The sequence below is a fragment of the Cervus canadensis genome, chromosome 2 (genome assembly GCF_019320065.1).
Source record: "Cervus canadensis isolate Bull #8, Minnesota chromosome 2, ASM1932006v1, whole genome shotgun sequence".
Taxonomy (NCBI): Eukaryota; Metazoa; Chordata; class Mammalia; order Artiodactyla; family Cervidae; genus Cervus; species Cervus canadensis.
The window spans coordinates 55,857,724-55,870,564 of record NC_057387.1 but is presented as its reverse complement, the minus strand read 5'-3'; the positions used below and the strand labels follow the sequence as shown (position 1 = coordinate 55,870,564).

Genomic DNA, 12,841 nt, shown 5'->3' with positions numbered 1-12,841 from the left:
CTAAAAATAAAAATATTCTTTCAACTCATCTCTAAATTAATATTAACATATATTCTTAGGGCTTCCCTTATAGCTCAGTTGGTAAACAATTCACCTGCAATGCAGGAGACCCCAGTTCGATCCCTGGGTTGGGAAGATCCCCTGGAGAAGGGAGAGGCTATCCACCCCAGTATTTCGGCCTAGAGAATTCCATGGACTATACAGTCCATGGGCTTGCAAAGAGTTGGACATGACTGAGTGACTTTCACTTTCAGCTTTTAAACATATTCTTAATATTCATGTAGGACTGACCCCAGAGTTTTACAGGAAATTCTGTTGTTCTCTCTGATGCACGTGCGTGCACACACACACACTATAAATTTAGAATATACACTCTGACTTAGATCCCAAAGTGAGGGGATAACATATATTTTGCATAGAAAAGGGAACAACACTGAAAACCTATGTTCCATCCACTATTCCAGGTACTTTCTTCATACCAATCCCACATTATAGTTCCTAATACTCCCACTTCACAGATGCATAAAGACTCAAAGAAGTTAAATAATTTTTAAAGGTCACTCGGTAGCAAGTGTATAGTCAAAATTCGAACCCAAGTCTAACAAACTAAATCTCAGCTCTAACTACACTATCATGCTACACAAAGTATGCAGGATCTTATCAGGGAAGAACAGAGACAGTTAGACCAATCCTTTCCCCTCTCACCTACCCTTGTGATGTATGCCCTGTCCCCTCACATCATCACTCTTTACCTAACTTGACTTCCATTTCTAAAGAGTCTCTTTAAACTGTGTCCTATTTAATCTTAGGAAGATGATGGCTTGATAGTCCAGGGATTTTATATCTGTTGAAGCTGATGATCAAAAAGCCTCCAGAGAATTTCCAAAGATACTTTTACCAATTCATGCAAATATATGAGTGCCTCCACAAGCCAGCACTGAGCCAGGTCCTAAGCATCCAATGTGAAGACACAGTCCCTGACCTCAGGGACCTAAGGGCAGACAGGAGGGGCACTGCAGAGAAAGAACTGCTATAAATCAGAGACTAGGTCAGGCAGTGGGAAAAGGGAAACTTTTCCTAAGCTACCTATCATCACAAACATCTTTCTTTTGCTGCTGCAGATACAGAATCTCCAACTTAACAGAAATGCCACCGTCTTTTCCCTGAAAAGAGGAAATCTGTCATCAAGTCACCCTCTGTTGCTCAAAGTCTTTATGTAATATTTGCTAGATTGCTCCAATGTAGATTAAGTAAATACTCAGCTCAGTTCAGTCACTCAGTCGTGTCCAACTCTTTGTGACCCCATGAATCTCTGCACGCCAGGCCTCCCTGTCCATCACCAACTCCCAGAGTTTACTCAAACTCATGTCCATACAGTCAGTGATGCCATCCAGCCATCTCATCCTCTGTCATCCCCTTCTCCTCCGCCCCCAATCCCTCCCAGCATCAGGGTCTTTTCCAGTGAGTCAACTCTTCACATGAGGTGGCCAAAATATTGGAGTTTCAGCTTCAGTATCAGTCCTTCCAATGAACACCCAGGACTGATCTCCTTTAGGATGGACAGGTTGGATCTCCTTGCAGTCCAAGGGACTCTCAAGAGTCTGTTAGGAAAAACCCTCAGTTACTTAAAAAAAAAAAAAATTACTAAATGCCTTTTATATGCTTAATACTAACAGGCTTAACATCTTAAAACTGTTAGTCAATTTTCCTCTTGACTGCCTTAGAAGACACAGGAAAGTTAAGAGGAGCTCCCTAAATGATTTAGGAGTAATTAAGAACATAAGTCTTAGAATAGAATATGAGTTTGAGTCTCAGTTCTACTCTTCTAGTTTCCTGACTATAACAGGTTATTTTACTTCACTAAACATCAGTGTTCTCATCTGTATAGTGGGGATCCACTACCTACCTCTGATTTAAGAACTGACTATGATGCTCTTTAGCTTGAAACACAGTAAACATAGAAGTGGTACTTATCATTACCAGTAGAATATATTTATGTTCAACTGATAGAGGCTTCCCCTTTGACTTATCAGAAACAACATAGAGAAATACTTTCCCTATTGTGACATACATTATCACTTGGAAATTAAGAATTTCAATTCCAACTTGTCAAGTATATTGGGAATCAAACAATCACTTTTATGTTGATAATTAGAAAGAGCACATGTCTCTAAAGTATTAATTCTGCCACTGGCCGTACTAGTCAGTACTCGTCATGTGGCATTCAAAAAACTTTATAAATATCAGCTCCTTATTCTGTAAACTGAAGGAGTCCAGTATTTATCCAATAGAAGTATTGTTGAAATTAAACAAAAATAATGTCTTGGAACAAGATAATCACTCAAATTTCAGCTTCCTTTACACAATATCTAGCATCAAAAACTTAGGCAAAAATCTCATCAACTTCAATGAATGGAGAAAGTAACATCAACATATATACACTATCATGTGTAAAACAGATAGTTGGTGAGAAGTATACAACACAGGGAGTTCAGTCTGGCGCTCTGATGACCTAGAGGGGTGGGAGAGGGGAGGAAGGTTTAAGAGGGAGAGGATATATGTATAATTACGGTTCATCTGCATTGCTATATGGCAGAAACCACCACAAAATTGTAAAGCAATTATCCTCCAATTAAAAAATAAATAAATAAAAGAATTTCACCAACTTCATATGATTGCCAGCTTCTCACAATAGAGAAGAATTTGTCCTCAATAATGAGCTAAGATGCGTGATTTCAGAGTTAAAAAAATTCTCCTTACATACCAGTCATTTATTTACATGTGCATTTTTCACCAAGTTAAGAAAAAATAAATCACCTATTTTTTCTATCAAAATGCGCTTTTATTTTTGCTCTTTTGCTTTAAACAAGAGATAATTACTCTCACTAGCAGGAACATACCTTCACAAGAGTAAATCATAAATATATATAAAAAATCACAAAACATAATTTCCTCCCAAAATGTTAAGAGAAGCCAAGGAAATGAGATTCAACATCTCCTAAAATGAAGTCTCGTATTTCACTACCTATGTTACTTCTTTTAATCAGCTCCACATTCTTCCACTTCAGGGCTCACATGATCACAGGGCTATGAGAATCCAAATAATTATGGAGAGAGAGAAATTTTCAGGCAACTAACTAGGAAAAAAAAGAATTATCTAATTGGGCAATAGCTAGCTTCCAAAGTTGGTTTAGAAACCTTCAGCTAAATTTCTTGACTGAAAGCAAAATATTAAAATTTTCTTTTCCTGAAATCTAGTTACACTATGTGAGTAAAATCACAATTTAATGAAAGATGAAAAGAAACGGGGGGGGGGGGTCAAAAAAAAAAAGAAACAAGTTAGGGGGAAAAAAAAGTCTTCTTTCACAAATATGGAAGAGGAAGGGTTTAAGATTGTATATCTCCTAATTTATTGTTATGAGGCATATAGTTAAAAAGTTATCTAAAAACAAAATAAAACACATAGTCATCTTTGTTAGTAAAAGAAGACTTAGATAAACTCATGATCTGAGGTGCCTACCTGTATAGTCACCATTGCAATTTTTAGAATCTGTATGGCAAGTTTCCAGGGTTTTCTACCTCGAGCCCAGAACTTCTCACAAGGATTCATGAAAAAAAATTTGAGTTTTCGTCTCATCTGGTCTTCTAATAGAAGTTCCTCAGAGGGAGATGTATGCTGGTTAAAAGTGCAGCGATTTTCCTCTTCATGAGAGCTGCAGTTACTTACAGCAGCCTCAGCATTTGCCATCTCTAGGAGGAAAAAAACAAAACAAAACTGTAAGTAAAGGCAACATCTATGTTCTTTGTTTTTGCAGGATAGTTGATGGGAGTCCAAAGAAAAGATCTGCTTTCAAATGAGCACCACTGTTCTAAACTGCACCTTCAAAGATCAAGGAACAGGACAGAAAGCCGAGAAGTAAACCCTATGGTCAATTAATCTACCACAAAGGAGGCAAGAATACCCAATGGAGAAAAGACAGTCTCTTTAATAAGCGGTGCTGGGAAAACTGGATAGATACCTGTAAAAGAATGAAATTAGAACATTCCTTAACACATACAAAAATTAACTCAAAATGGATTAAAGACCTAAAGGTAAGACTGAAAGTGAAGTTGCTCAGTCGTGTCCGACTCTTTGTGACCGGTGGACTGTAGCCTACCAGGCTCCTCCCTATAGCCTACCAGGCTCCTCCATCCATGGGATTCTCCAGGCAAGAATACTGGAGTGGGTTGCCATTTCCTTCTCCAGGGGATCTTCCCGACCCAGGGATTGAACCCGGGTCTCCCGCATTGCGGGCAGACACTTTAACCTTTGAGCCACCAGGAAAGCCCAAAGGTAATACTGGATACTATTAAACTCTTAGAGGAAAACACAGGCAGAATACTCTTCGACATAAATAGCCGCAGTTATGCTTTTTGATCTGTCTCTGAGAGTAATGGAAATAAAAACGAAAATAAACATGTGACACCTAATTAAACTCAAAAGCTTTTGCACAGCAAAGAAAACCACAAAATGAGAAGACAACCCACGGACAAATATTAAAAAATATATAGGAGAAAGTACTTGCAAACGATGTGACTAACAGGGGATTAGTTTCCAAAATTTAGAAGCAGCTTATGTGGCTCAATATAAAAAAGCAAACAACCCCAATCAAAAATGGGCAAAAGACCTAGATAGACATTTCTCCAAAGACTTACAGGTGGTCAAGAGGCACGTGAAAAGAAGCTCAACATCACTAATTATTAGAGAAATGCAAATCAAAACTACAATGAGTTATCACCCCACATCAGACAGAATGGCCATCATCAAAAAATCTACAAACAATAAATGCTGGGTGTAGAGAAAAGTGAAACCTCCTATACTGTTGATGGGAATGTAAATTGACACAGTCACTATGGAGAACAGTACAGAGGTGCCTTAAAAAACTAGGAATAAAACTACCACATGACCCAGCAACCCCAACATGTTGTTTTTTAGTCACTAAGTTGTGTCCAACTCTTTTGCAACTCCAAGAACTGCAGCCTGTCAGGCTCCTCTGTCCATGGGATTTTCCAGACAAAAATACTGGAGTGGGTTGCCATTTCCTTCTCCCAGGAATGTTCCTGACTTGGGGATAGAACCTGCATCTCCTACATTGACGGGAGGGTTCTTTACCACTGAGCCACCAGGGAAGCCCACTAATGGGCACATACCCTTAAAAAACCATAATTCAAAAAACATATGTACCCCAAAGTTCATTGCATTTATAACAGCCAAGACATGGAAGCAATCTAGATGTCCACTGACAGATGAATGGATAAAGAAGTGGTACATATATACAATGGAATATTACTCAGCCATAAAAAAGGAACGGATTTGAGTCAGTTGAACTGACGGCAGACAAAACCTAGAGCCTGTTATACAGAGTGAAGTTAAGTCAGAAAGAGAAAACAAATATTGCATATTAATACATATATATTAAATTCAGAAAAATGGTACTGATAAACCTATTTGCAGAGCAGAAATAAAGATGCAGACATACAGAGCAGACTTGTGGATAGAGTGGGGTAAAGAGAGGGTGGGATGAACTGAGAAAGTAGCATTGAAATATATACACTATCATGTGTAAAATGCATAGCTGGTGGGAAGCTGTTGTGTAACACAAGGAGCTCAGCCCAGTGCCATGTGACAATCTAGAGGAGTACGATTGTGGAGATTGAGAGGGTGGCTCAAGAGGGAGGGGATATATGCATACTTATGACTGATTCATGTTGTACAGCAGAAACCAACACAACACTGTAAAGCAATTATCCTCCAATTAAAAAAAAACTACAATGAAGATGTTACCTCACACCAGTCAGAATGGCCATCATCAAAAAATCTACAAACATAAATGCTGGGTGTGAAGAAAAAGAATCCTTCTACACTACAGAAGGGAATGTGATTTGGCACAGTCACTATGGAGAACAGTATGGAGATACCTTAAAAAACTAAAAACAGAGCTACCATATGATCTGGCAATCCAAGTACAGGGCATATATCTGGAGAAAACCATGGTTAGAAAGGATACATACACCCCAATGTTCACTGCAGTGCTGTTTACAATACCCAAGACATAGAAGCAACCTAAACATCCATCAACATATTAACAGGTAAAGAAGATGTGGCATGAATACATACATGGAATATTACTCAGTCATAAAAAATAATTATTCCATTTGCAGCAACATGGATGGACCCACAGATGATCATGCTAAATGACATCAGAGAAAGACAAATATCATGTGATATTGTTTAGATGTGGAATCTAAGGGGAAAAAAAGTCATACAATGAATTTATTTACAAAGCAGAAACAGACTTCCAGTCACAGAAAACAAATTTATGGTTACCAAAGGCGAAAGGTGAGAAGAGTTAAATTAGGAAGTTGGGATTAACATATACATACTGCCCCTGCTGCAGCCGCTTAATCTCCGTGTGGCCCTATGGACTGTAGCCCACCAGGCTCCTCCTTCCATGGAATTCTCCCAGTCAAGACCACTGGTGTAGGTTGCCATTTCCTCCTCCAGGGGAATCTCCCCAACTCAGGAGTCAAACCGAAGTCCCCTGCATCTCAGGCAGATTCTTTTACCACTGAGCTACCAGGGAAGCCCCAACATAAATACACTACTTTGCTGGTGGCTCAGATGGTAAAGCGTCTGTCTAAAATGTGGGAGACTCGGGTTCGATCCCTGGGTCGGGAAGATCCCCTGGAGACGGAAATGGCAGCCCACTCCAGTACTCTTGCCTGGAAAATCCCATGGACGGAGGAGCCTGGTGGGCTACAGTCCACGGGGTCGAAAAGAGTCGGACAGAACTGAGCGACTCCACCACCACCACCACCACCACCACATAAATAAAATTATCAACAAGGACCTCCTGTGTAGCACAGGGAACTCCACTCAATATTCTGTAATAATGTAGATGAGAAAAGAATCTGACAAAACAATAGATACATGTATATGTACGACAACCAATTCGCTGTGCACCCGGAACTAACACATTTTAAGTCAACTATAATATAAAACAAATTTTTTTTAATTTAAAAAATAAAAAGAATGTGATTACAACTATAAAAAAAATAAACTGCATTTTGGTGTTTACAGAATCAATTAGAACATAGCAAGTCATTTTTCTTTTTATTTCAGTCACTGAATGAATTTTTACGCAATTGAAAACTACCAAGTTCAAAGGGCTGCTGTTAATAGATTATAATACCAATATATAGTATGTATATGCTTTTTGCCTCAATCAGTAACAGACAGAGTAGGGTGTCCTCAAAGCACTGGAAAGGTATCAGAAAGCAGGCTGGACTCTGAAATTATGTGCAAAATTTTGTATATATATGGATATGGGCAATTTTCCTGGGGAGATACAGTTTTATCAGATTATATGAAAAAAATTTTTAAACCATTGAGTTAAAGGTAAAAAATGTGATGTAGAGAACAAAGATCCTGTTTTGGTTCTAATCCTGGTTCTACATTGAGACACTTCTGTGACCTTATACAAGTCACTCAGCCTGTCTGAGCCTCCGTTTTCTCTTCTGCAAAATAGGAATGAGAATATCTACACCTTCATGTGTTTCTAGTGAGAAAATGAAAATAAAGCCCTTGCATAGGGTCTAACACTAAACCATCAGCCTAACTTTCCCTACAGCCCCAGCAGACATAGCAGCTTCCTAAACAGCCAACAAAATTCTTAAGAGGCAGTGTGAGCTTCAGGGGACTTACAAAGGAGGTCTGCAGAGAACTCAGAATCTCAATTTAAGTCCAAATCCTAATCAGCAACATCACTTGCATTAGCTTTTTATGGAGGACCTTTATATTTATATAGCACATTTTACTTTTCAAAGCACTTCATAATTTTTTTTTTGTCCCTTTGAAAGGGATAGGGTTGGTTTTACTGTCTTCATAGTCAGCTTATCCAAAGTGATAAAGAAGTCACTTTGTAATCTGGAACCTATCCTGGACTGTCCCTCAGACTAATTTTGATATTATGGAAACTTCTTCAAAATAAAATACCACAAAATACTACAGACAGTATTGTTCTTTTTTACAGAATAGAAAGGCTGATTTTGTGTGATATTTTTTACCGAAAATTCTACTCAGAGATTGGGATGTGGGGAAGAGTCAAAGTGTGCTAATACATACAATACACTTTCAGAGTGAAGTAATTATGACAGAATTCATTAAAGTATGGTTGCTGTGTGTGTTTAAATGCCTGTCCAAGTCTGAGTACAGTAACTCCTAGATAAAGACATAGGGAGAGAAAAAAGATAATCCCTTAGGATTTTCACTCAAGAACATTTTATTTCCTTCTTCAAAAGGGTATATTAATGTTTTCATCAGCATTTAAAGACACTATCTATGGGATTTATAAGGAAGCTGATTCACGCCAGTTCATGGAAATTCGCACACGAACAGTAACAAAATAATGGAACTGTTGATAATACAGCCTCTGTTAGTGAATGACAGATTGGAGCTCACATTCAGCCCTTTCTATTTTTGATACAGGGAAAATTAAACTATAAACAAACCAGCCACACGCCGTGTAACAGTAACCCATAGGAACAAAGTGAAAAAGAAGCCAACCACAATTAACTTACTCAGCACATCGCGCACCAAGCTTACGAAAAAGATGTTCCATTCACAAGGACTGACCGCTCAACTCGCTGCAAACCTTCGCTTTACTGTCACAGAAGCCCGTCTGAAGGCGCACTTTTTAAAAACGGAGACTGTCCGAACCCCTCGCCGCTGAGGGCGAGTCGCCCCAAACCCTGCACACCCACCCGGGCGCCGCGCAGGATGCAGGGTCCGTGGAGACGCGGGTCAGGAAAGTCGATCCGCGATGCTGGGTTTGCTCTTACAATCTACAAACGAACACCCTGAGGTTCTTTATTCAGGGCGAGGAGAGGCTTAATTGTAGTGAACTGCAGAAAGTTAAAGCCGAAGAATACGTGTAAATAGTAACAGCCTCGCAGTTGATGACAAGGACGCGAGTTCCTTTCACGACCGACTGGAGACTGCTTTCTCCCCGCGCGGGGACGCCGGCTTTGGTCCCAAGTACATCCTCCCCATTCCTTCTAATAAAACAGCACTCCGAGTCCGGAGAGGTTGGCTGTGCCACCAGCAGACCGCCACCGAGCCCCGAGCACCACGCGGAAGGCCGCCCCCTTCCCAGGCCTCGCGGGTGAGGCCGGCCTCCCGGTGGCGGCGCGCCGCAGCCCGAGTCCCCGCAACTGCGGGGGCGCCACTGACCTTGTGCGGGCTGCTGAGCAGCCGGGGGGCCGAACCGCTGCAGCTCGCACCCCGCTCCCTCCTGTGTCCCCTCCATGGCGCCGCCGTCGGACCCGACCCTCCCGCCGGGTATCACGGATGGCTGGAGACGGGGCGGGCTCTCCCTTCGCGCCGCGGGCGCCGTTCCCACGACACCTGATGCCTCCGGGTGCGGCTGGGCTCGGCTCACCTGCGGCCGCGGCGCGGGAAGCGGGGCGCCAGAGAGGGCCGGTGGGGGGCCTACTTCGCGGCTGGGGCCGCGGCAGGTGAGCCGGCTCTAGAAGCCTCTGAAGTCCAGCTCAGCCCGGGGTTCGACGTGAGCCCAGCAGCGGTGGCATCCTCCCTCCGCCGGCCGAGTGAACCCGTGACCCTCCTCCGCAGCTCCCCTCCCTCCCACGCCCCTTTCTGCAGCGGTCTTTCTGGACCTGGGGCGCAGGAGGCCGTCTGAACTAGCCCGGGGCCATCCGGTCTCTGGACGCCTAACTCCCTTCGCGCCCCTCCCCGTCTGTGTAAACGATCCTCTCCGCCCTCCTCGGGTTTCTCAGGTTGCTCCAGAGTTGCGCTGCCCGGGTGCGAGGGCGTGGGCTCCTGGCTTCCTATCTCTACTTGGGGCTGCGGGGAAGGGTGGGTGCGTAAAAGAGCCAGGCAGGATGTCAAATGCCTGGAGGCATGTGAGTACCCAGTCCTCTCTAGCAGCCTTTTATTCCAATTTTTGTAAGCAAACTGGGAAGGGGAAGATATTTAAAACTTGAGCCTTGTACCCTTTCAGTTTGGGAGAATTGCTATGAAATTATTGGATGTTGACTAGGCTCTTCTAAACCGGATGTTGCGTCTGAAAGAGCCCTGAAAAGCTCTTTAAAAAAATGTGACTGGAAATACTTGAAGTGAAGATTCTTTGCTTGGCCAGACTTCAGTCAGGTTCCTGAAACCTTCTCCTAGGCTCATCTGTGCACTTCCTTGTAAAATCCAGTTTTAGCAAGAACTTGACTAAGTCAGTTTAACTAGGAACACCCCCCTCCCCCAGTATCTGATGATCCTCAATATATGATCAAGTTCGTCATCTTCCACCCTTCCCCAGGTGATGTCTGATTGTCCTGGCTCTTTTTCAATAAGAATCCTGTTAGGTTAATTTAGCCCTATTTTCTCTTAGTAATTTTCCATCCACTGACCCCCCAACCCTGCAAATTTTCACTTGCCCATGCTGTATTAGGAGCTGAGTTCCATTTCTCCCTCCAAGGGAAAATCCCATTGCAATGGTCCCTATAACTATCTGGGTGGACACTTTAATGTGTCATGGACAATTTTTTTGAGAATAGATCTCCAACCATAACCTTTTTCTTCATGAATTCTTTTTTTTTTTCCATTAAACTCATCAGGAATAATGAATTAGGAACTTAGATTACTGTTAATGACACCAATTTGGATTTGTTTTCATTGATTTCTTTCTTTTTTTGGCTTTGAGCTAGTTTATTAAGGTCACTGAATTTCCATAACAGGTCGTTCCTCAAATCATATCAAGAGCTTTTAGATATTTTACAAAAACTTTTCCAATCCTAAACCAGAATAATTTGCATAGGTAGTTTATAAATGGGAATATCTTTTCTTGCAATGGGGTACAAGAATTTTATGCTGTTCGTGAACTCAAATTCCAAGTGCTATGAACAAGGTAGTCACAAGGGTATAATTGGCACATTCAATCCTCAAGTGCAATTTGGAAGACGTAATTTAATCTCTTATGCCCCTATGCCTCCACATTTTGCACTATCTCCACCCTAACAGTGATGGTGGGAGTTTGAAATGCTTGATTGTTCAGGAACAATCTGAACTTTAGAGGGTTTTGCGGGCCTAAGTGCTAGTCCTAGTTAGAGCTGAATTAAGTAGGCTGGTGAATAGAAAAAGCCAGGCTTTGGTGTCAGGTAGATGAAATAAAGAGAGTTACTAAGTCATGTCTGACTCTCCGCGACCCCATGGACTGTAGCCTGCCAGGGTCCCCTGTCCATGGAATTCTCCAGGCAAGAACACTGGACTGGGTAGCTATTCCCTTCTCCAGGGGATCTTCCCAGCAAAAGGATCAAACCTGGTGATAGGGTCTGCATGGGGGCCCATTGTTAAAGTGGCTCATTGTGCTACCTCACAAACAAAAGATAAAGTCACAGTGACGGGTGAAACTGACCACATTGCTTAAGCGACATCCTGTTTTTGCTTCTGGCACTTACTTTCTCAACATTATGCGACCACCCTACCATGGGACACAGGAAGCTCTCTCGAGACTACATGATGGCCAGACTCCAGTTGCAGGCTAAACTAACCACCCCACTTCAGGGGACCCGATTTCCCCGGGGTTTAAGAGGGATCCATCAGAAGGGTGGGCTGCTGGTTCTTCTCAAGGACCATTCTCCCTTTCATTCTCTTTAATAAATTTCCTTTTCTTTGCCTGACTCCTGGGCTTGTTCTGTTTTTCTCCGCACTCCCCTTACAGTGGGGTGCCCTACATTGCAGGCACATTCTTTACCAGCTGAGCCACCAGGGAAGCCCATGGTGTCAGGCACCTAGGGGTCCAAGTTCCCTTCTAAGCCACCTACTGCCTGGCCTCAGAGAATTGCTTAAGCTCTCCACCTTCCCATTTCCTTCCATGTATAATTTGCCTACTAAAAGGAATAATGAATTTTAATTAATTGGATGCATACAAAGCACCCATACTGTGCCTGGCCTATTTTATATACTTGCAAATGTTAATCCTTTTTAAATTTTTATTTTTGAAAAATCTAAATTAGTGAAAAAATCAACTATGTTCATAGATTGCAAGACTCAGTATTATTAAGATGTCAGTTCTCACCAAGTTCATTGATAGATTCAATCCAATCTCAATCAAAATTTTATACAAACTGACAGGCTATTTCTAAAATTCAGTGGAAATACAAAGAACCTAGAATAGCCAAAGCAATATATTAAAATAAGGGCAAAATTGGAAGACTTGCCTTACCTGGTTTCAAGACTTATTATAAAGCTCTATAAACATGACAGTTTGGAGTTTATGAAAAAAGACATGTAAAAATAAAACAGAATGGAACAGACTATCGATTCCAGAAACAGATTCCTATGCATATAGTCAATTGATTTTTAACAAAAGTGCTAAAACAATGTAAAGGGGAAAATTAAGCTTTTGCAATCAACATAGTGATATTATTGGCTCACAGCAATATATACAATACAATATATACTGATGGGGTGGTTTAGCCTCTTAAGAGGTGTCTGACTCTTGTGACCACGTGAACCTTAGCCCTCCAGGCTCCTCTGCCAGTGGATTTCCCAGGCAAGAATATTGGCACGTTTGCCGTTTCCTTCAGGGGATCTTCTTGACCTAGGGACCAAACCAGCATCTCTTGCATTGACAGGCTCATTCTTTACTGCCGAGCCAGCAGGAACAGTACCGACGTCAAGTCTACAAGAAGACAGGAAATATTTACATACAGAGTCAAAAATTAAGGTCAACATTTCTGGAAGCATGTCAGAAGCATATTAGAAAGGTTAATATCTGAGCAGTCTGTCTTG

The 12,841-nt window shown here is 41.7% G+C and overlaps 1 protein-coding gene across 6 annotated transcripts in view; it reads right to left on the bottom strand.

Annotated features, from left to right (window-relative positions):
- Positions 1-9,843, bottom strand: part of MCOLN3 (mucolipin TRP cation channel 3) — a 42,045-nt gene extending 32,202 nt beyond the window's left edge. For 3 of the 6 annotated variants that reach the window (XM_043460799.1, XM_043460803.1, XM_043460804.1), the window contains exons 1-2: positions 9,272-9,843; positions 3,521-3,750 (exon numbers count right to left, since the gene is read on the bottom strand). In XM_043460799.1, coding sequence (XP_043316734.1) covers positions 3,521-3,750; positions 9,272-9,347 — 306 coding nt within the window. In that variant the 5' untranslated portion in view covers positions 9,348-9,843. Of the gene's footprint in view, positions 1-3,520; positions 3,751-8,619; positions 8,794-9,271 lie in introns of those variants that run through there. The other 3 variants (XM_043460800.1, XM_043460801.1, XM_043460802.1) reach the window with 3 other exon arrangements.
- Positions 9,844-12,841: the final 2,998 nt, after the last annotated feature.